The sequence below is a fragment of the Sinocyclocheilus grahami genome, unplaced genomic scaffold, assembly GCF_001515645.1.
Source record: "Sinocyclocheilus grahami isolate Dianchi unplaced genomic scaffold, SAMN03320097.WGS_v1.1 scaffold1798.1, whole genome shotgun sequence".
Lineage (NCBI taxonomy): Eukaryota > Metazoa > Chordata > Actinopteri > Cypriniformes > Cyprinidae > Sinocyclocheilus > Sinocyclocheilus grahami.
Genome location: NW_015506977.1, coordinates 132,483 through 156,477, shown reverse-complemented (window position 1 = coordinate 156,477; position 23,995 = coordinate 132,483). Strand labels below are relative to the sequence as shown.

Below are 23,995 nucleotides of genomic sequence, written 5' to 3'. Positions count from 1 at the left end.
CTACAAACAACCACCTTACTATCAGTAAGCAGCAATTGAGGGAAAACTCTCAATAGTGTTAAAAGTGTTACCGAAGTTATTTGTGTTCATGGATTTTTTTGGAACGGCCTTAAGGGCAACCCAGACACATGGACAAGGTCAGACAGCCCCACTTCAGCTTTCTATTTCCATTGTGGAGAGACAGAAAGTGTTATCAAGCATCAAGAGCCCCACCAAGCACCTCTGGTCACTTAAAGGATGGTTCTATCAGTGGGCTTTGACACCAGTCCTAAAACCCTCTCCAGGATGAGAGGCAAACTCCCTATTCCCAGAGTGAAAAACTGATGGACCCTCCTTAAAGTACCTGTCTCCCTATATCTAAACAAGACAAAAGAGTCCAGTGGACTACAGCTCTTCTAGTACAGGTTCTCACTAGAACCCAGCAAGAACTTGTAGCAGGAACATTTTAATTTCTTGGAAACTGAAGAAGTGAAAAAAGGCAGAAGAAGAGGAGGAGACGGAGAAGAAGGAGGAGAGAGAGGTGTGGGACCTTCTGTGTGTCAAGTGGAATTCAAGTCCAGGGTACTGAGCAGGCAGAGTGGTGGGACACTGCCTCCTTAACGGAACTGATCCGACTCAGCAGACTCCAAGCAAGACAGATGTAAGACAAAAACCTTCTCCAAATCTTTCCTTCAGTTGCTGTCTTGTCTATATCTGTCTGTTTTTTCTTTCTTTTTTTACTTCTTCAGTGATGGTCAGTATTCTACTGTTATCTAATGCTATCTAATAAAAGAAATGTAATGTAAATTTGAATACATTAAATAATTAATACCTTATATACTTCATCTTATATACCTAAAATGGTTAATTAAAGCAATATAAAATATAATCTAAAAATATAATTTAAAAGGACACATTTTATTTTAAGATTTCACCATTTGGCTGGTTAAGGTACTTGCTTGCATGAGCATGTCTTGACAGTTTGAGTGCCTGGACAGAAATAACCAACCAGTTCTGAAATAGTGGTTTCTGTGCTGTACTAGGCAATGCATCCTCTAAATATGGTGATATGCTATAAACTTGCATTAATGTCCTTACAGATTGAAACATCAAGGATTGTTAAGTTTTGCTATTAGGTCTGAATTGCTGGTTTAATATGTAGTTAGAAGTAATGGCATCTACATGTAAAATAGAAATTAAAAATTGAAAAATTGCAAATCATTTGTCAATATTAGTAATGGTTTGGGATGGATGAGGCAAGTCATATGCTAAACCAGCATTTGAGAGATATGCAAATAAAAGTGTGCCCCTGCAGTATTCCTCAGGCCACGGGTTTGACAGGCACCAGCATGTGTCAGTAGAGATTTGTCATACGATCCCTTGGTGATGAGACCTGACTCCGTTAAATAGTGGACACCACCTCTCTCTCTCTCTCTCTCTCTCTCTCTCTGTCTGTCTTTCACAGTCCTGCCACCCCACCACAGAGCACTGACACAGTTTGCACAATACCCACTTTAGCCAAGGGGTTTTATGACCTCTCGCAATGTTTGTTCACCTAAAAAAGCTTTCAGTAAGTCAGGGTACTTTGGACTAGGCTGACTGTTAGAAAGCCAAGTTTAAGCCTTAGAAAATTATTATTATTATTATTTAGTTTGTTTATTGTGAAGATAGATTGCCTGGATTTAGTGTAAGTTTGTGCTAATTTTCTTCAGAATAATATGAGGGATTCCCTCATGCTTGTTTCTTCTTTAAAGGAACACTCCACTATTTTTTGAAAATAGGCTCATTTTCCAACTCCTCTAGAGTTAAACAGTTGAGTTTTACTGTTTTCGAATCCATTCAGCCGATCTCCGGGTCTGGCGGTAGCACTTTTAGCTGCAGCTTAGCATAGATCATTGAATCTGATTAGACCATTAGCATCTCGCTCAAAAATGACCAAAGATTCCTATTTAAAACTTGACTTTTCTGTACTTACATCATGTACTAAGACAGACAGAAAATGAAAAGTTGCGATTTTCTAGGCCGATATGGCTAGGAACTATACTCTCATTCTGGCGTAATAATCAAGGAACTTTGCTGCCATACCATGGGTGCTGCAGGCGCAATGATATTACACAGCGCCTGAAAATAGTCCCCAGCTAGGTAACTTCCAACGGAAGGCACCAGTAGCCCCTCACTGCAGAACACAAGATCCAGGGGGTGTGGTTGGATCCACATCTAGGGGCACACTCCCTGTGCAAGCAGGTGGTCACGTTGGTTATGTTGGCAGAAGTTAGCCTATTTTCAGGCTCTGCGTAATATCATTGCGCCTGCTGCCCCCATGGTACGGCAGCAAAGTACCTTGATTATTACACTGGAATGAGAGTATAGTTCCTAGCCATATCGGCCTAGAAAATATCAGTCTTAGTACACGATGTAACTACAGAAGAGTCAAGTTTTAAATAGGACAAATATTGAAACTCTTTGGTCATTTTTGAGCGAGATGCTAATGGTCTAATCAGATTCAATGATCTATGCTAAGCTGCAGCTAAAAGTGCTACGCCAGACCCGGAGATCGGCTGAATGGATTCGAAAACGGCCAAACTCAACTGTTTAACTCTAGGGGAGTTGGAAAATTAGTCTATATAAAAAAAATAGTGGAGTGTTCCTTTAAAGCTGCATTTGAATACATTTAAATTTAGGACATAAACAACCTGTATTCTAAAATATATAAATAGCATTAGATCATTTGTTTGAGAAAATTGGATTTGGATATAATTCATGCAATTGGAAATGTTAATGTATCTGACAAGAGACCAGATTAGTAGAATTAATCTTAAATTAGTCAATTAAAATGGTTAAATGGCTTTAATGTTTTTCAAATAACCCAGCTAAAAATATTCTACTGAGGCTTGTGTGATGACATTTTGATGGTTTTATTAAAATATGCAGAAAAAACTTATCATTGTAATCTAACAGAAAAAAGTGCTCACTGAATTTAAATCTTGTTATCTAAATGCTATTTCAATAAAAAAAAAGATAATATCAAAATTGTGTAATAATACTATTAATGCTTAATGTATTTACCATGGCAATTATGAGATGACATATGCAAAATGCAAGGTGCACCATGATACCATGTTGCATTAAGTTGTTAATGAATGAATCTGGTCAATTTTTTTTAAACAATTCCTGTATTGAGTGTAATTCCATGCTTCATAATTCTCATGCCATATTCTATATTTCCTTGTTCTAATTTTTCTTTCACAGGACTAAGATGGAGTGAGGCACAGTCAGTGAGACAGCTGAAAAAAGCCAACTCTAAATGTAAACATAACACTTTGCTTTTTACTGCTGCCAAAAAGAAGGGCATCAAAAAAGGGTAAGAAGCTTCACACTGGTTAGCTACCGGTACAGCTTCTCAAAGACAGATTTCAGGACGAGAATGAGATTGTGCACTACAAAGTAAGTCAGGACAGATTGCCACTGATTCTGAGAAGAATCCTGCTCGTTTAATATTTAGAACCACAGGACTGATTTGAGCTACAACAGAATTTCAAAGTACAGACCAAGTCAAACTTGGAAACAATGGAGCATCTTCCACAGACAAAAGGAAAGGGAGTCTTGATGTTTGCCAAGAGGCGTCAAAGGATGGATGAGCTTTCCGCAGAACAAGAGGAAATGAGACAAAAAGGCATACCAATGGATGCATTTGTTGAACCAGAAGATGAAACTGTTAAACCTCCTCCGCAGGAAGAAAGTACACAAGCCCCACAAGATATCTATGTAAGGCAACAACAACAGTATCAAGACCAGCCATTTCAGCAACAGATGTTACCACGATCAGCAAACGGTATGAATGGTCTGGATCCATATCAAGGTTCGGCTATTTCCAGATCCCTTGTCTCCAACAGAACTGCTAAGCCCTTTCTGGGTGGTCATAATCAAGGACAAAACACCTTTTCACCAGTCAGCAGTGTCTCAAGCCCACCATCTAGGAAACCTGAAAACATATTCAAGGTTCCTGTTCCAGTAAACACAACCCCACAGGTTTGGTCCCCCACATCAGACATCATTGTTTCACGTGATGAACGTATTGCTATACCTGCAATTAAAACAGGGATCCTGCCAGAAACTAAAAGGAGAGGAGCAAACAAGACAGACTCAAAAGAGAAGCCTCTGCTTCAGAAAAAAGGTGAACAGAAGTCCTTGACAGAGTCAGTTCCAGAAGAAGACTTTCTCAGTCTGGGTGCAGAAGCATGCAATTTCATGCAAGTTCCAAAAATCAAGCAGAAAAACCCTCCACCTGTTCTACCCAAACCTGCCATCAACCCAGCTCACCCTCCTTGGTCTGCAAAGGGTCATGCCGTGTCTCAGAGTCCCCTTGCAGCATCAAGCTCAGTTCCAGCTATGGGGCACACCCAGGTGCAGGCAGTACCCCAACAAAACCCACCAAAGCAGCCTGCTGGAAAAGCCTGGCCCCCATTGTCATCTCAACCGATACCACAGGAGGCATCACCTGCTTGGGCTCCATCCCACACACCAGATCTGCATCAACCAGCCTGGACTCCAGAACCACATCAGGCAAAACATACACCAGATTCACTCCGTGCTGGTCCTTCCCAGTCTAAAACATCATGGATTAGATCAAGTGATGGTAACTCTGTTGCTTCCTGCCCACCCCAACACCTGAGCACATACTTTCAGGGATCTAAGGCTCCATCATCTTCTCCTAAAAGGTACTCATCAGATGCAGGTGCTTCTGAGGGACTGAACCTTAAAGGAAAAGGAGCTGAACTGTTTGCTCGAAGACAGTCCCGTATGGAAAAATTTGTGGTGGACGATGAAACTGTGAGAGCCAACAAAGCCAGATCCTCATCGCCAACACTTTCAATGCCAAGCACCTGGAAATACTCTTCTAATGTCCGTGCCCCACCTCCAGTCTCCTACAATCCTATTTTGTCCCCTTTTTATCCCCTTGCAGCGGTTAAACAACCCCCTCCTGCAACTAGTCCAAAGATAAAGTCTAACGCAAACAAGGAGAAGAAGAATCCACCACCCAAACATCTCAATGTTCTGGATGTTATGAAACATCAGCCTTATCAGTTGAATTCCTTGCTTTTCACCTACAACTCCACTCCAGAGGTCAAGGAAGCAGTTCCCCCTACAAAGTCTAAGCAAACTTCTGCTCAAACCCCTACCAGTTTCCAGTCCCTTGCTTATGAGCCCTCTACAGCATTCTCCCCCTCCCCAAATAGTTTGCAGTCAGTTAAGCAAAATCCATCTAAAGCCACTGGAGAGGTAAGTGTTCCATACCCCTTTGTTCATTCTACATCAAATGAAGCCACCCTTATTCCACAACAGTTACATGGGAAAAAACTAGCCATGCATGATGGCCCTAGAAACAAAGGCATCTCAAACTCCTCCCTGCCTCCGGGTATCTCTGGGGGTAATGTCTGTGTAGGGTCTTCTTTACCCGTGAATAATGAATATGCTTCACGGTGTGCATTACCAGTGGCTCCAAGACCAAAGTTTTCGGCCAAAATGTCAAACACTGGAGACAAGAAATGGAAACCAGTAATTCTGCAACATTAATTGAGGTTTTTTTAAGTGTATATTCAAAACAATATATTTTGGCAGATTCAAAAAGTGCTGCTTTTGCAGTTTTATTCGTTCACATTTTTTTATAGTACAATCAACTCAAAAGATCCAAGAAAATTTGTTTCCTGAAGTCATAACCCTCTAAATGACTCAATGCACAAGATAATAATTTCCTACATTATATAACAGTTGTACTATTTATAGCATTTGTAGATTAGATGGATTTTTTATTAGTTTCAGTTTTATTGTGATATGTTTCCACATTAATGACAGTTAAGTTTACTTAATTTAACTTAAAACTGTTAAACATTTTCTCTTTGTCTTGTGCATAGCAACACAACACATTTACCACATTGTGCCAAGTGTTCCTGGATGGTAAAAAGGAATGCAAACTTATTTGTCAGCCATGTTGTCTGGCCAGGCAAAGCACCAATGAAATAATCTGTGTTAAAAGCATTAAATGCAATGTTTCAGGTCAATATACTAGATCACCCCTAGGATTGAGCCTGCTTTTGCAATTTCGTCAAACCTCCAAATCAGTTGTTGGTGTAGTGAGGAAACCCTTTCACAGGTTCTGCCAGTACATGGTTTTAAGACCATTTTTTTAAGACCAAGGACATTTGAAGTCAATCTAATAATAGAATTCAGAATACTTTATTTGTGTTATATATTTTTTAAATTAAATAGTTATGCATTTAGCAGACACTGCTGTTCAGATACAGTGAACAAAGGATGGGTGTACAGAATATATCTTAGCATATTTATTTGTACTAATTCAAATATCATTATGAACTGTTACTTCTGTTGTTATTTCCCCTTGTCATTTCAAAACTATCGCACTTCCTGATTCTTCTGTTTAATAAATATTTCCATCAGCTCTGTTTCACTTAATGCTTTCTGTGCTCTCTATTTGCTTTCCAGTGCTTTCTGTGCTCTCTAATTGCTTGCCAATTGTTCCACGAGTTCTCTTTCTGGTATTTCCCTCATGTTGCTCTGCTTTCTATCTAGTAAAGTCCTGCAAAGACCAGTCCATAAATGAAAAAAGCACAATATTTTCTTTCAGTGTAATAACAATACACCTTGCGGCAAAAAGTACTATACTGGGTCAACAAATAGTACATATTAATAACACAAAAATCTTTAAACGAACTTAAATGATAAGATTTTCCATTGGTATACCATCATTTTGAACAGCTTTAACAGGTCTGTATTCTGTCAGATTAATTGTGTTCTACACAGATTGTTGATATACTATAGGTAGCTTGCAGCGGACTGGGCTGTGGTTTTCTTAACTCTGCATAGCTCATTTTAAAAATAGCTCTTGCTCCACTATGTTAGAAACACACAAACCCTATTAAGACACCACTTCTGCTTAGCCATCTGATCTTACTGGTCTTAACACTTCTTAACTAGTCAGGTGCCTCTGACCAGAGGTAAGTGCTGAAATAACCTCACCCTCAACACCAAACAGACTAAAAAAACATCTTTTAATGACAACACTTGAGCGAAATGAGCTTACTCTATGATTTGACATCACTGTTTTTTTTCAGTGAAGTTCCCCCACCTTCCCAAACTGAGAGTATAAACTTTTTTTTAGTGAAAAATTGTGTAAACTTTTAATACAAAATTATGTAAACTCAGTCCTTCTTGACACTGAGCGTACAAATTCGAAGACAAATTGCCATGTCTGTCCTGTTTAACTCCTGGAGGCTGACCTCCTTAAATGCTCTGGTCTTAAATGGGGAGTGTTGCTCAATTTGTTTCTACACTCTCAGAAAAAAAGGTACAAAAGTTGTCACTGGGGCGGTACCTTTTCAAAAGGCACACTTTTGTACCTTTTAAGTATTAATATGTACATGTTAGGTACTAATATGTACCTTTAAGGTACCAATATGGACTCTTCGGGTACAAAGGTGTGCCTTTTGAAAAGATACCGCCCCAGTGACAACTTTTGTACCTTTTTTTCTGAGAGTGTACAGAATCCACAGGTGCTAAAGAATGTTAAGATTGGGTGAAATACATGTCCACTGAAGGATTTTCACATTGAAAGAATGCATATCATCATTGTCATGTTGAAAAAATGGCCAAGAACTCAGGGAATGAGGAGAGGGTAGCATCTTCTTTTTCAAGTTTTTGTATCACATCACACAGTGGTGTGTGAATTCATGACAGCATTGATAAAGCACAACTCCCTCAGCACTCTTTCATCCCTATATAATGTTTTGAGTTTTTTCTACCACTGATCTTCATTCTGGGAAAAAGACAGTTCTCACTGTGTGCCTCCTCTAGCAACACCAGAACATTTTGGATGCTTTTGGATCCAAAATGATTGACTTGGTCTCTTGAGACCAGAGTATGAATTCCCAGAAGTCTATATTTTGTAAATATGAGCCTTGGAAAATGTTAAATGAGTTCATTGTGCTTTGGCTACAGTAGGGAGTTTCTGTGATGACAACAACCATGCATGTCACTTCTGCAGGCTGCATCTTACTCTGTGAGATAAACAGTCACTCTTTTCACAGCTTTTGCTGGCTCTGAGACACTTGCATGGTATTTCTCCTTCTCTTTTTTAGCAAAAAAAAAAAAAAAACATCACTAAATGAAAACTTAAAGTGAAAGCTTGATTATTTCAGGGGCCTTGTCACAAGTTCATTGTTTTTGAACGTCGGTGTTACTTTTGCAATATTTTCACACTTAAAAAAATGAGTTGGTATTGCTCTAGTACCATTGTCCTCTTTTGTGCTACGAAATAAGTCTCCTGGCAGTTCTCTCCCATTGTTGTCAGCATTAAGTTCGATTATGATTCAGTAGACTATATAACACTTTTAATAGTCAGGAAATTACTTGTCTTTAAAAGTTTTGGTTCAGCATACTTACCTGTTGATCAAAAATTGCCTTTTTTAAAGTAACTTTCAGGAGGGCGTATACTCAGTTTTGCAACACAACATTTTACCACTTTAATAAGAAAATCTTATTTTCCTGAATAATTTTGACATTCTTTTTTTTGTAATTGCTCAAGCAGACTTGTTGGAACATTATATCTCTAAAGAACCTTAACATGTCTTCTAAGTAAAGAGTAATTGCTGAATTTGAGGGGGTGTACTCATTTATGCTGTGCACTGTATTTATATATATATATACACACACATTTACCAGTCTCTAACTTTCGTGTCTTCATAGAATCAGTAAGCTTGAAGAGTGCAACCATCAGAAAAATATTTTGACAGTATCTAATTATAACCCAAAATTAATCCGGTGCCAACCAACCCTGACCTCCCCTGAACCAAAATTAGCAATGTCTCCAAATAGCATTTACAGACATAGTCCAGGAGAGGGCAGTCAAAATGCATATTTTCATTTATTTGTTTGATGTAAAAAAGTATTGTAAGAAATACAGAAGTGACAATTTGTATTACAAACTAAAATTTGTGATTATTTGCTCATATTTGCAAACTTTTGTATATTTGTTTATGTGTGTTATATTTACTACTGAAAAAATTGTGAATATCTATCTTTCTTTCTCTAGGGATTCAGCAGGAGCCGTTCCTCGTCTTTCCCCCAGAGACTGTCCTCTTTGTCTCCCGCTTCCTCTGTGTTCCCACCAGGTGTCCATTCAACACGTCAATCACTGAACAGGCAATATTCATGGGTGGAACAGCCCAAAAAAAGCCCCTTTGGTCCTGATGAGTCCAAAATTTCTGCTACTCACAGAAAATCATTACCAGAAACACCAGCAGAATGGAAGCAAAGAGTTTTCTATGAGTCTGTTGGTGGCCCACATGAGATGGAGCCTGTAATAGCTGTTACATCCCCTACCAACAGCTTTTCTTCAGTGCCAAAAGAACCAATATACGGGCCGCCTTTCCGTCCTGCACAGACTCTGGTGACCAGCAACAGGTACAGCAGCAGTAGTTCTCTGCCCAGAAATTTCACACCTCACACAAACTGTCCACAATTGCATAGAGTCAGTTGGAAACTGTAATTGAATATTTTGAGTGATCAAATTAAATCATAGTACATATCTCATATTATATGTAGTATAAAAAGGGACCATATTGTTATCGTTTGTTTTATTTCCATATCTTTAAACATAAACCTCAATTACCAAATTTTTTGTTCTGTCCATGCTGATTTTTAAAAAGAAGGTTTAAGAAATAATTTACCCTTAACATGAAAAATCTTTCATTTTTCACTCCAGTTGCTGTCAAGATCCAAAAGACCAAAAATAACCCAACATTTTTAAACAATGAATGACAAAAACATTTGTAAAACGTAAAAGCACTTTACGGAAACTGAGCATTACTTTTATAGACATTTTAATGCTGAATTCTGTGAACATACTCAGCAATATTTGGATTGGATGGGTGTGGAATGAAACTCACAGTAGTGAAATGAAAAAGAAAAAAGTCTGTGCAGACTTTTCGTTGGGGAAAAGAAATGTCCAGGTTAAAGCTTAGTGGGGCATACATTATGTCAGGGGTGGCGAACGTCGGTCCTGGAGAGCCGCAGCCCTGCAGAGTTTTGCTTCAACCCTAATCAGACACACCTGAACAAGCTAATCAAGGTCTGAACGGTTACTAGGAAGCAACAGGCAGGTGAGTTTTAATTAGGGTTAGAGCTGAACTCTGCAGGGCTGCGGCTCTCCAGGACTGGAGTTCGCCACCCCTGCATTATGTCATCAGTTTACAGTATGTTATAGGCCTAATATTCTAGCATTTAAAATACAGTGCTGTTCAAAAGTTTGGGATCAGTAGGATTTTTAAAGTTTTTTAAAGAAGTCTCTTCTGCTTGATCCAAAAAACTGGAAAAAAAAAACTTTTATAAAAATAAAATAATAATAATAATACAAATATTGTGAAATATAATTGCAGTTTAAAATAACGGTTTTCTGTTTTAATACAATTTTAAATATCATTTATTCCTGTCATGCAAAGCTGAATTTTGAATGGCAGTGTAAGTTGTATTATTTTCATATAATTTAATATTATTAAATAACCTAAAGACGTTTAAATTATTTTGCAGCTATCTTTGCTGAGGCACCCTTGTTGGCCTCTTATTAGCACTTCTTATAGTTTATTTATATGGCATTATTATATTCATACACTGTCACGGTACAGTGTGATAAGCGCACACGATGAAGACAAAGATGAATGCAAATAATCTTTAATATAAACCACACAGAAGGAATCCACAGAAGGTAGACAGGTAACACACGTATAACTCAACTTTAACACTGGACAAAGATAGAATGCACAGACTTGACTAAATATAGGGGAGCTTGATGAGGGACAGACAGGTGAAGAGGATGAACTAATAATGACATAACGAGAACAGGAACATAACCAAATATGTTCAGAGTAACCAAATATGTTCACATACTTCAGAGTTATGTGCCCTATAGAAGCTTGCAAGTGAACGGCGTATTATTGTGCCATCTCAGAGGGGCACAAAATCACTTTCACAGACTTTTTCATTAACTGTTCCCTCCTGGTGGAATGACCTGCCCAACTCAATCCGAGCAGCTGAGTCCTTAGCCATCTTCAAGAAATGACTAAAACACATCTGTTCCACCTTTATTTGACCCTCTAACTCTAGCACTTTCTATTCTATTTTAATTCTACTTTATCTATATTTATTATATACACCTTGCTACGTGTACTGCGTTAGGCTAACCGAGACTTGTCATTTGCACTTATATATTGTTGCTCTTTTGTTAGTTTTGCCTGCTTTTATTGTCCTCATTTGTAAGTCGCTTTGGATAAAAGCGTCTGCTAAATGACTAAATGTAAATGAAAATGTAAATGTAAATATGGGTGCAAGGAACTAACTAACGAGAGAGAGACAGAAACAGGGTCAATGAACACATAAGGGATGAAAATACAACAAAACAGGTCCATAGGGTGTGACATACACATTACATCTTTTACAATATGTATGAGCAAAAAAAAGGGGGAAGTTTTTTTTTTTTTTCAGGGGAGTGTTAGTTTAGAGTAGTTTTATTTGTATAACCTTGTACAATTAATCTTTTTAGTTGTGACAAATGCAGTCAGTATGCAACAATGATTAATCTGAACTACATGCGATTTAGTTCACCCGTTAAAAATATGGCAGTTAAGGTCAAGCCTCCATAACAACATTTTTACATTTTTAATGAATCATCAATGATTTTCAGAAGGGATAGAAGTGTGATGTTTTCACTGTGTTCTTTAATTATGTCTTTATCTCTGATAGTATGTGTGTTCAACTTAAATGCTCATAATTATGTTTCTGGGTGATATTGAGGCATATTGGAGGTGTTTGATTGTCAACGTGCAGAGCTTCATCATAGATAGACTCACACTTCATAGTTCATAGTAAAATTGCATTACTGCTTGTGGAACTAATGTTCAGTGTATAATTTATAATGCCAAAAAAAATAATTTTATATGTTGAATTTTCTATTTTTCTCCTGTGTAAGTCAATGTGTGAATCAATAACCTTTTTCTAATACTAATTCTAGAAACAGCACAGAATATAATTTCCATCTGAATGAATATCTGCAACTTCATTCATTTAAATATGCACATTGTTTAAACTATTTTGTGTTAGAATGTCTGACAATACTTTTGAAATCCGAACTCATCACAAACAATTGGGATTCTTATCTATCCTAACATGTACAAGCTGCACAATAAAAAGAGTTTTATTAAAGCACGATGACCAAAAATGCTGTTACTGTTCTATTTACCAATGTTTACTACTAAACATTTTGATTCTATCAGATATTTTTGCCGACAATAAAACTGCAAAATAGACTAGGCCTATTTGATTTTCTCTTGGAGCAGACAACTATCTCAGTGCTGAGTCCTATATAAGATGATGTGTTATGTAATAATGCAGGAGCAGGATCTTCATACTTCTGGAAGGCCAGCCATAAATGACAATCAAGAAAATCCCAGCCTCTGAAGCTAACAATTACACAAGACTAAAACAGCCATCACCTTTTACACACATACACAAAAATTACTCACTCACAGACTTTGTAGACTTTATTCTTATGCATACAGTTCACCTCCCTCCCCCTCCATACCAACTTATACCATTGTGAGAGGTTTGAGTGCTGAACACAGCTAAAATTAGCCTATTGATGTAAGCTGGCGTTCCACTAACATCCGCACACACCCCCACCCCAGTGCAAGTCAAGAACAGAGTGCGAGACAAAGACAAATCAGGCCGGATCGATCTACCTAAAGTAACCTCTTCCTTTGTACAGGCAGAATTCAAGACACACGCAGATCTAACAGGTAAGACGATGACCTTCCTTGAGAGAAAGTGTGCAGTGTGGACATAACGGACATGTGTTATAACAGTGTTGGGAGTTGTGGGTTGTGTTTTGTGGACAGTTCTGACACTTAAACTGTGGTAACAAAACATAGATACTCAGAGATGTATTTTAGACGACTCTCTTAGAAGACTTATATTGGATAAATGTGCACATGATAATGGAATGAACTAAAACAGAAGCCCTACCAAATGAACATAAGTATGAAAATGATTGTTTATTATTTAAAATAATTGATTTTTTTTATTTAGCATCGCAGCAATATAAAGTATGCAAATAGATACTGATAATATTATGCAACTATTAAAAAACATTTTCACGAGGAATAGTTTACCTACACAAATCCATTTAAGCATTGCCAGCAATGCTACCAAAAAAGAGAGAATTCAGAGATTGATCGTTTTGAGCTTTTCAATGAGAGCAGCAAGTAAAGGATCGAATGTCAAGGCCTTGCAAACTGTGCCAAGAAAGTTTCTTTTGGCTTTGATCAGTCTCAGTAACCCAATGGACACAATGTTCCGTCACCAGCTCATGCATAACCATGATTTATATCACTTCATGACATATGACATCTTGCTCTGTATAAAGAGTTGGCTTGTGGTCAGGTAAGTTTCACCGTTACACTTTAATGACAGTTATGGAAGGGTATTTTCGGTGGTTTAGAAAGCCTAAATATGGCATTTAACACAACTGAACAATTTTCTTCGGTAACTAATACAAGACTTAACCATTGAAATTGTCAGGGTCAGAAACGCTATAGCAATCCTCAACATTTTTACACAGAAGTACTAATTTAGAAGAAAAAAACACTTTGCAGATTTATAGAGATGGTTACACTTATTTTAGTTAAATTCACAACGACAACACATTTTTTCAATATATGTAATAAAAACATAGACTATTGTAGTTATAATAATAGACAAATCCATCTAATTTAAAAAGCTATATACTTATTGTATAAACTTTTTTTCCAGACAGGTTCTCTTGGGACTTTTCATCACATTATCCTATAAATTGACTTTAGATAGTTCTACTACAAGTATCTGTGTCCTTTATGTATTGCAGCACTTCTGGGATTCTCTTTTAAACCAACATGTCACAGTTCAGCACTCTCTCAGTGCGTGAGAGGAAGACGCAGGCAGCTGCCCTTTGCCATGAGGTCCATGGTGGTGCCAATGGTATAACCTTCTGCTCTCAGATCAGCACTGAATGATTACAGAGCACAGCACTGAACGTAGCTGCCAATCGCAGAGAGAAACGCCAACATTTAGAATGTGGTTCAGGGCCACAGCCTCATTCTAGCCATAAATAATCTTGTGTGGATGTTCTGCTACCTATAGCAGTGGCTTCACTCTGTCATTGTCACAGGCTATTTCTGCAGAGGCTAAAGTTGGGAGGATGGGGTAGAACAGCTGTGCTGGAGCTGAAATGAGAACAGAATAAAGATCATGGAGAACAAGAGAGCTTCTCCTGTTTAAAAAAAAAAAATCCCCTGAACATTTCACAGTCCTTTTGTTATATCTTTTACAATTTTAATTAACATTAAACATGTTATATTGAAACATCAACATTAAATCTGCAGAGGCTAAAGTTGGGAGGATGGGGTAGAACAGCTGTGCTGGAGCTGAAATGAGAACAGAATAAAGATCATGGAGAACAAGAGAGCTTCTCCTGTTTAAAAAAAAAAATCCCCTGAACATTTCACAGTCCTTTTGTTATATCTTTTACAATTTTAATTAACATTAAACATGTTATATTGAAACATCAACATTAATCATTAATCACACACAAAATGAATTTCTATTTTAAATATCAAGTTATGTTTAGAATTATTTGGAAATGTTCAGAATAATGTCATCAGCATGGCTGAACAACTCCTGCAGCAATAGCATAAGACATGCACCTTATATAATTTCCCTTTAATAAAACTTTCATAACCAGCATATTTAACCTTTTAATAATGAATTCACCAGTTTCTATTAAGGTTGAATGATTTTTCATGTGACCGTTCATAGAATGTGTATCTAACACAGGTATCCATAACCTTTTGTATTTTTGGTTTCTTTGTATCATGATATGTTGTTTGAATAAATTACACCTACATACAATATGTATTCAAATATGAATCATATGAAGCATCTAAAAGTTCATTTCATAATCACTTTCATATCATTCACTATTAAGTCATTAACAGACATTATTACATGATATATTGTAGTAATGTCTTTATGAATCATTAATTATTGTCTATATAAATTGTCATGAGCCATGTATATTATCATGTAAATTATTATAAAGTTTTATCCAAGGTTTTGAAAAGGGCTCTGTTGAATTATTTTGTAATAACAAAAAATTGTGTGATATTAATGCAGGTTTTACTATGGACCTGGGAAAGAAACTTTCCACTCCAAAAGACATCATGCTGGAGGAACTGTCTCTCTTGTCAAACCGAGGGTCACGTCTTTTTAAGATGCGACAGCGGAGATCAGAGAAATATACGTTTGAAAGCATTCAGAATGAAGCCAATGCCATGTTTAATGTAAGTAGCATCTACACTGGCTTGAATCTACGTGCATAACAAAAGTCTGCTTATATTGTGCATAAAAATAATTATATTGCAGATCAAAAGATGCAAATCAATGTAGTACATATTGTGACACTAATAATACCAATCATTTCGAACCTACTTCTGATGTGAGCTCAGATATCTAATTTGATCTAGTCACTTAATCACTGACACTGAGCCTAGAAAGACTAAACTGTTCTGTTATATAATTGTGATTTGCTTGTTGAACTACTATATGTGTGGTTACTTTGTAAAGCAAGCATGTGCTCAGCTGAATGAGTGGCAGCCACACATGGAAGATAGCAAATGCCACGTGCCAGTGACCTTCCCAATGTTCCTTCTTTAGGGTCAGCACCGAAATGCGTCCCTGACAACCTACTTCATTTATAACTGTTCAAGTGCTTGTGTGTGTGTGTGTGTGTGCTCGTTCTCAATACTGTGTACCAAAATGCATTTTTACATAAGTGATAGCTTGTTAATGTGTTTCAATCAAAGGATTTATAATGTATAATTTATGTATTTAGCAGACGCTTTTATCCAAAGCGACTTACAGTGCATTCAGGCTATACATTTTTTACCAGTATGTGTGTTCCCTGGGAATCAAACCCATGGCCTTTTGCGCTGCTAATTCAATGCTCTACCACTGAGCCACATGAACATAACGTACACTGTAACTATATATAACTTTAAATGTATACATAATGAAATGAATGTACAAGAAACCACTGTATCTCTTAATTAGAACAGATTTAGTAATCTGCTACTACTAAAACAACAGTCCAAGATCAAGGATATTGGGAAGTGAATTGTTTTAAAGTAAATAGTTGTAATAAAGCGTAAATTATTTTTCAATCATAACTTGTGAAAGAAAAGAATGGCAGAGCTGTGGCACAATGGTAGTGAAAGTACTCTTGATATAATGATTTTGTTGAAGTCCAGGCTCTGACATCTCTAACCATTTTGTCTGGAAATAGTGGTGTTGACATGAAGTTTGAAAATCCTCCATTGACCTTTTTGTTTAATATTTTTAACATGGAGTGATAGAACAGACTACTTTCAACACAAAAGTGCAATTTGGGAGAATCAAGCATTATGTTCACAGAGATGAATCTGTGTCAAACATTGCTCAATTTACCCAACTCCCCTCTGCCTTTTTGGAGAAGCTGCTGTCAATGACATATTGTGCTTTCACAGCACCATTTTAACAGTGGAACAAAGTCACTTTCAGGCCACTTGGTCCACAATCTGAAATTATTTATAAAATTGTTTGTAAAGTTTTTTTTTTATGTCTTGCTACACATGTACAATGAGCTAGGCTACTATATGTCCAAGTTGAAACTGACATTTCATTTTAGAATGAAAATCAAGCCAATGCAGAAAACTCTCAACAACTTGCATCAAAAACGCCCCCAAACACACCAGATCCCAGAAATCCAGCAAACCCTCAGGACATTGCACCAGGTATGTCAAAAATCAACAATGTTTGTAATGCACAAAAATGTCATTACAATAATTGTGTTTTAGAACAAATTTTATTTCAAAACTGTTTCATTTTAACAGTTTAAATAACATGGTTTAGATGAATTATTAATGGATGTCATAATAGCAGATGAGTCAGGATGCTTTACTCTTGTTATCCACCCTGACCAGAGGCGGACAAAGTACTCAACTCCATTACTTGAGTGAAAGTACAGATACTACTGGTCAAACATTACTCCATTACAAGTAAAAGTTGTAAAGACAGATTTTTACTTAAGTAAAAGTACAGAAGTACTTGCTTTTAAAAGTACTTAAGTACCAAAAGTAAATTTCCTTTTTCATGTCAATGTGCTGTTTTATTGTTATAGGTAGTAATACTTGCAATACTTCTGAAGCAATAACTAGTAAAGTAACACATTACTTTTTAATTTACAAGAGAATATAATAGTTACTTTTTCAAATAAGTAACGCAAGTTACTTTTTTTTCTCAATTTATTGATTGACAGCTCTCCTGTCTCCATGTTGAGAGAAATCAGAAGATGTTACTGTAGTTCTAAAATAAATATGAATATGAATGAATTAATCTCACTCACAAAAAAAACACATTTGAAATGCTGTCTAATCGCTCTCACTGTACTTTGATGTCACACACAGAACAGTCTGTGCGGTACTGCTTCAAGTCCAACGCCTTTTGTGTTTTATTAGGAGACACAACAGTTCTTCTGTGGCTTTATAGGTAATATTTTCACTTACACAATTAAGCAAAATCAGACAATATTGTGTCTAATATATACCACAATATTAACTTATTATTATTGAATTGTTGTAAATAAATATCACATTTGCAACTGTTCAGTGTTCAAAAAATGCTGGGAAATCTCTTCATGTAGCCCCACAAGAGTGATTACTGATAAACTGTCTGAAAAAAAGAAAGTCACGTTTTAGAGAAGAAAACATAGTAACGACTTTCTACTTCGAGGACCTTGATAGAAATGTAGTGGAGTGAAAAGTACAATATTTGTCTTTCAAATGTAGTGAAGTTAAAGTCATAAGTTCCCAGAAAAAATTATACTCAAGTAAAGTACCGATACTCAAAAAGTGTACTTAAGTACAATACTCAAGTAAATGTACTTAGTTACTGTCCGCCTCTGGTAATAAACAAACGCATTATGATTATTTGCGGGTGGGTCACGGGTGGATAAAATAAATCATTAATGATGTAAATATTAACTACATTTTCTAAAATATGAAGTGTTTTAAATAGGCTATACAGAAATTGAATAAACTGTAAATTAACATATTAAAGTTATTCAACACAACATTATTTAGTCAAGAGCACTGATGGATTTTCTCTGTCTTTTGTTGTTTGATTAACATTAATGACAGACGGCACAGCTTTATTAGGCCGCTGCTATCACAAGAACTATTTCACGGATACAATTTGCCTACTGTGGTGTATTTAATGTTAAGAAACATCAAAAGTATGTTTTGAGATTATAGAGTATTGTAAGTGCCATATGGCATAGCTTGTTATTCAGGAAGATTGTAAGTATGACAATCTGTTCTGTGTATGTTAAACAGAGTAGAGCATTAGTGCCCCCTGCAGGCTGAGATTTACTCTTGAGCTGGCTAACTTGTCAATGGTTGGGTGCGTAGTCACAAAGACGGTTATTCAATTTTGGTTGTTGTTTAATCATGGCTTCAATGAGTCCTTAAAACACGAACTTTCGGTTTCTTCGAAATCCCAGGTGGCTGCTCGGCCACAACACCTACTGATACACGTTTTCTTTCGCAACTGTTTACATTAACTTAAGACTCGCGAGGACGACAATTTTGACGTATTTTTGTGTGTATTTGGCCACTTAAGCGCAACAAGCTTTAAGCACTTAAGCCAACAAACTCAATTTGACCGCAGCGCGCGCGAGTATCGAATGGCTTAAAAAGACGTGAAAATAATACATTTTTGTGACGATGCAACAATGACCGATTAGGCAAGTGACAATTCTGTCAACTGTACCGAAACACAAGCTAAAGTCTTGTATCGCAGCGTGCAGCAGCTAGATGCGCCGATGTGCAGAGAAGGTCAGAGAGAGAGGACGCAGTGCTGAATCACTCACGCTGTTTTCAATTGACTGATTTGATCTGATGGTTTGTGTGGATTTATTTACTCATCTAACCTACACGCTATATTGAATAAATGTTTTGCAGCAATTTCCCTCATTTTAAAGTCGAAAGCTGCAGGGATGAGTAATGCGATATGCGCAATCCTGCATCCACCTAGGTCCGGTGCCACCCCTGGCCACCACGTAGACACGCCCCTGCATATAGTGCACTGTTGATCTACTGCACAAAGTGGATATATTAAGTCCTGCAATAATGTATCTGCACCACACAGCACCACCATGAGGAGATAAACAGGAGGTGCAATCTCAATATCCATATTCAAAGGATTCAAGGATTCAAAGCGTTTATTGTCATATGCCCAGTGAGGAAAACAAGTTTCCCTGAGCAATGAAATTCTTACTTTGCTGTCCACAATGAATGCCAAGACAGTGCAATGCTATACACACACATACACAAACTATACACATATACATACATACATACATACAATGTAAGAAACATAATAATAAAACTATGCTGCAGTAGTAGGAATAAAGACTATGAAAAAAATAGAAATATAGACTATGTGTATCTATATAAATGCGAGTATAGAGTAGAAATATAGAATGTGAAAATAGAAATATAGACTATGTATATGGTATCTACATATGCGAATGTACAGTATTAACTTATGTGCAAAAAAACAATAGTGCAGTAACATGTGCAAATTGAGTGCAAGTACATGATAACAATAGCAGCAGTAACAGATGTGCAAATTGAGATGAATGTGCAAATTATTTATTCAGAATAATGAATAACTAATTATTCATATGTGAAAAATGTATTAATTCATTAGGAACTTTGATCCCTTAAATTGGCATTGATTTAAAATGGGACCGATTTAAAATGATTTTACTTCATGCTGTATTTCATCACAAAAAAAAACAAAACAACAAGATTAACAACAAGATTAAAAAAGCCTTGAAAATACAAATACAGTGTTTTAAAGGTTATGTTGGTTTATTTTAAATGATTTTAATGAGAGTTAACATCATAATATTTTATGACATACTGATAATATATATACAGTATATACACACAGTGTTGGGGAGTAACTAGTTACATGTAACGGAATTACGTAATTTAATTACAAAATAAAAGTAATTGTAATCAGTTACAGTTACTAAGAAAAAATGTGTAATTAAATTACAGTTACTTATGAAAATGGTAAGGATTACAAACGGGGTTACATCTGATTTTTTTCCACACACACTCCCACATACAGATTTAATTGATTTCTTTCATAAGTTGCGGTGACTGCTCTAAAATATGAAACACCAATGTTTCAGAAGTTTATAACATGCTTATCCGATGGGGTTTATGTATATGCTTTATTTTTTTTAAGATTAACTGTTTTTCTAAGGCATTGTTAGATTCCAGTGTTTCCTGTCATAGATATGCAAATATTTGATTTCAAAAACAGTATCGTAGCTATTAAACTATTTCTTGTTATGATTTTAAATATGTATTTAACCTATTTAAAAGAATGATTTTAAAGTAAGTCTGAAATTTGCAGATGGATCATGAACAATGGGTACTGATCCATTCTTGAGTTTTAACTTTTTAACAAAACCTGCCTTGAATTGTCCCTCATTCAGAAAGCTGCCTGGAGTAAAATGATTTGCGCAGCCAGTCATAAACAAATTTAGTGAAAGTGAATTGAATTGACATATGGCTTAGTATGGTGTCCCATACTCAGAATTTGTGCTCCGCGTTTAACCCATCCAAGTGCACACACAAAGCAGTGAACACACACCGTAAACACACACCAACAAAGTTGGGGGTTTGGTGCCTTGCTCAAGGGTCTCACCTCAGTCGTGGTATTGAAGGTGGAAGAGAGCGCTGGTATTGACTCCAAAATCAAAATGACTTTATAATTGAGACTCTTTAGGTTTTTGGGGGATTAAAAAAAAGGAGTGAATTTTTATCATTTTAGAGTGGTTGTGTCCACACACTGCTAAGATACATGTATATATATATATATATATATATATATATACATATATATACAGTATGTATAAATATAAATGCAGGACACTTAAAGAAACTGTCCAACGTTCCAGCAGCAGAACAGAAACCAATACAGATGTGTCAGTAATTAAATCTCTGTTTCTTAGGGTGGCTACACCATTTGGGGGTTTCGAAAAAGCCCCACGAGGGATCACCTTTAAGCTTCCAGAGGTGGACTTGAATGCTCCTCGGTACCCCGAGCTCCAGGATCCTACAGCCAAACGACCTACTTTCAACAGGACTGCCCAGGGGTGGATCTCCGATGGCATGCCTCTCATTTTACCCACTGTCTCTCTGGAGCCTTTTGAGATCCCTGAGTCTGACGATCTGTAACACAGATTCAAGCCCTTCTTGTTACCCAATCCCAATGAGCCTGATTGAGGTATAGGGTGTGTGTAGATGTCTAGTTTGTGTGATAGTATTCTTTGTATTCTTTGAAGTGAATTTTGAACTGCTGTTCTTGGGACAGCAATTTCCACATATCATTTGCCTCAAAACTGAAGATTATTTAACAAAACATGTGAGGCAGCATTTACAATCATCATCAGAATTAAACATTTCTTTTGGGTTGAAATCCACATAGCACATTATACTACATGTGTTATAATGTCTTTAGTTATATCACCTATCATTACAATTCTAGGTAACCACAAATTCTGAAAAATACAGTGTGGACTACCATCAAAACACAGAAATTTATGTTTATTTATTGATGAAGGCTCGATGCATTTTTGCCTTTTGTACAATTTGCAAAACAATACGCATATAAAAGTATAAGAATATACATTATACAATAAGAACATTTATTGATACATCCAGGACGTTACAGTGATTTTCACTAACATTATGCATGATTATACTGTGAAACATTACCAGTTTTCTAAGACTGCGTTCACATTTATATAATATATTTAGTACAGCATCAAATACATTTTAGTCTACTTTTTTTGTGGTGAAATATTTTGCACTCTAGATTCTATTAAATCTCACAAAGCTTTGTAGTATAACAGTAAAATCAATAATTTTAAATCTGAAATCACAAATTGATCAGGGATAGATCAATGGCCATGTAAAAAAAAAAAAAAACAGCCATGTAAATATATTGTGCTGAATGCCTGAAATCTGGTTTGTACTGTAAAAAAATACTATTAATATATATTTCTGAAAATTTTCTTTGTGAAATGTATTTCTGTGTTTTGGCTGATGTTTATCATTATATTCACAGTCTTGGAACTTTTGCCTGTAGCTTCAAAATATAGTCTACACAAATTGTCCACATAAAATGCATATTTATTTCAAATTTCTGTCATTGGTGATTTATTAAATTTATATAATTTTGATATATGGCCAATAATGCTAATAATGTTCTGAATGGTGTTTTCACCACATATATCTGCATAGTATATCATCATCATCCAGAACAGTCTCTGGAAGAATCTGTCTCAGTTACCCTGAGGCATAGCACACAGACATATCCTCTGACACGGTCTATATTTACAGGAGTCATAAGTAGCCTTGAATTTGACACTCTCTGTGCTACAGTTACAGTAAACACAAAGACTTCCAGACAGTCAGCAAATGCTTCCTTCCAGCTCTGCAATAAAATGTGCATGGAACAACATTAGCTATTTTACAGTAGAATACTTAAAGGCCATTAAATAATAAATAGCATTAACTACCTACATACTGTATATACCCACCCTAAACAACAAACAAAATTAATATTTATTTATTTTAAAGGTGATGTTATTACACTTTACCAGTGCTTACAATAGTAACAACAGTAAATTATGCACACTTATATGTAACTAACCATAAACCAAACTCTAACCCCATCCTTAGCCTTATAGTAAATACATACAGCAGTTAATTAATATTACTCAGTGCTTATTTTCCTAATTACACTATAACAATGTCAGCTTAACATAAAGGGTATCCCTAATTTACTATCCCAAGTGTTTAAAACCGAATTTATGCATTATTTATGCTCCATCTATAAACTTCAGTTCTGGTATTTGCTATTAGTGCACAAACACTGATTACAGTGACCGATACACTATTTTAAAGCTGATGAAATGTTCTTGTGGTCTGTTCGGGCAGTTCGTGCCTGCAGCCTGGTTCCACCTTATTATTCACACAACAATGAGCAGCAAATGCTAATCATAGTCAGAAATATACATCATATAGGTTCATATAATGTAAGGCAGTATATTAAGCATACTGTGCTGTCCTTCAGAAAAAAAAAGCATATGTTCATAAAGTATACTGAAATTATTTTCAAGGATTGTGATTTTAGTGCCTTTCACTCAGATCTGTAAATGTTTACATGGCCATCATGATGCAAAACAAAATATATCCCTGGACCACAAAACCAGTCTTAACTCGCACATATTTAGCAATGGCCAGCAATACATTGTATTACAACAAAATTATTGATTTTTCTTTTATGCCAAAAATCATTACATTAAGTAAAGATTGTGTTCTATGAAGATATTTTGTAAATTTCCTACCATAAATATATCAAAACTTAATTTTAGATTAAGTAATATGCAATGCTAAGAACTTAACTTGGACAACTTTAAAGGCGATTTTCTCAATATTTAGATTTTTTTTGCACCCTCAGATACCAGATTTTCAAATAGTTGTATCTCGGCTAAATATTGCCCTATCCTAACAAACATTACATCAATGGAAAGTTTATCCAGGGTCACAAATGTAAAAAAAGATGTGTATATATATATCAATAAAAAATATATGTGAGCAGTTTGCTCAAACAAAACAACATATTTGTTTGTTTGTTGATATTCATCACCTTTGAGTCACATGGTTTTGAGCATTGGCTATTTTGTCCCAGTTTCGTGTAGAATTGGTTTATTGTTGCATAAGTTTTTGTTCAT

General features: G+C 36.1%; 2 protein-coding genes across 2 annotated transcripts; both read left to right on the top strand.

The window, feature by feature from the left end:
• The first annotated feature begins 560 nt into the window (after nucleotides 1–560).
• On the top strand, nucleotides 561–6,425 carry LOC107572695 (synaptopodin-2-like). The gene is made up of 2 exons (XM_016259122.1): nucleotides 561–640; nucleotides 3,229–6,425. The coding sequence occupies exon 2, from the start codon at nucleotides 3,547–3,549 to the stop codon at nucleotides 5,551–5,553; it is 2,007 nt and encodes a 668-aa protein (XP_016114608.1). The 5' UTR covers nucleotides 561–640; nucleotides 3,229–3,546; the 3' UTR covers nucleotides 5,554–6,425.
• Nucleotides 6,426–12,702: 6,277 nt separating this feature from the next.
• myoz2b (myozenin 2b) lies at nucleotides 12,703–23,726 on the top strand. The gene is made up of 5 exons (XM_016259119.1): nucleotides 12,703–12,842; nucleotides 13,946–14,058; nucleotides 15,253–15,419; nucleotides 16,802–16,907; nucleotides 21,184–23,726. The coding sequence occupies exons 2-5, from the start codon at nucleotides 13,974–13,976 to the stop codon at nucleotides 21,429–21,431; spliced, it is 606 nt and encodes a 201-aa protein (XP_016114605.1). The 5' UTR covers nucleotides 12,703–12,842; nucleotides 13,946–13,973; the 3' UTR covers nucleotides 21,432–23,726.
• The last annotated feature ends 269 nt before the right edge of the window (nucleotides 23,727–23,995 follow it).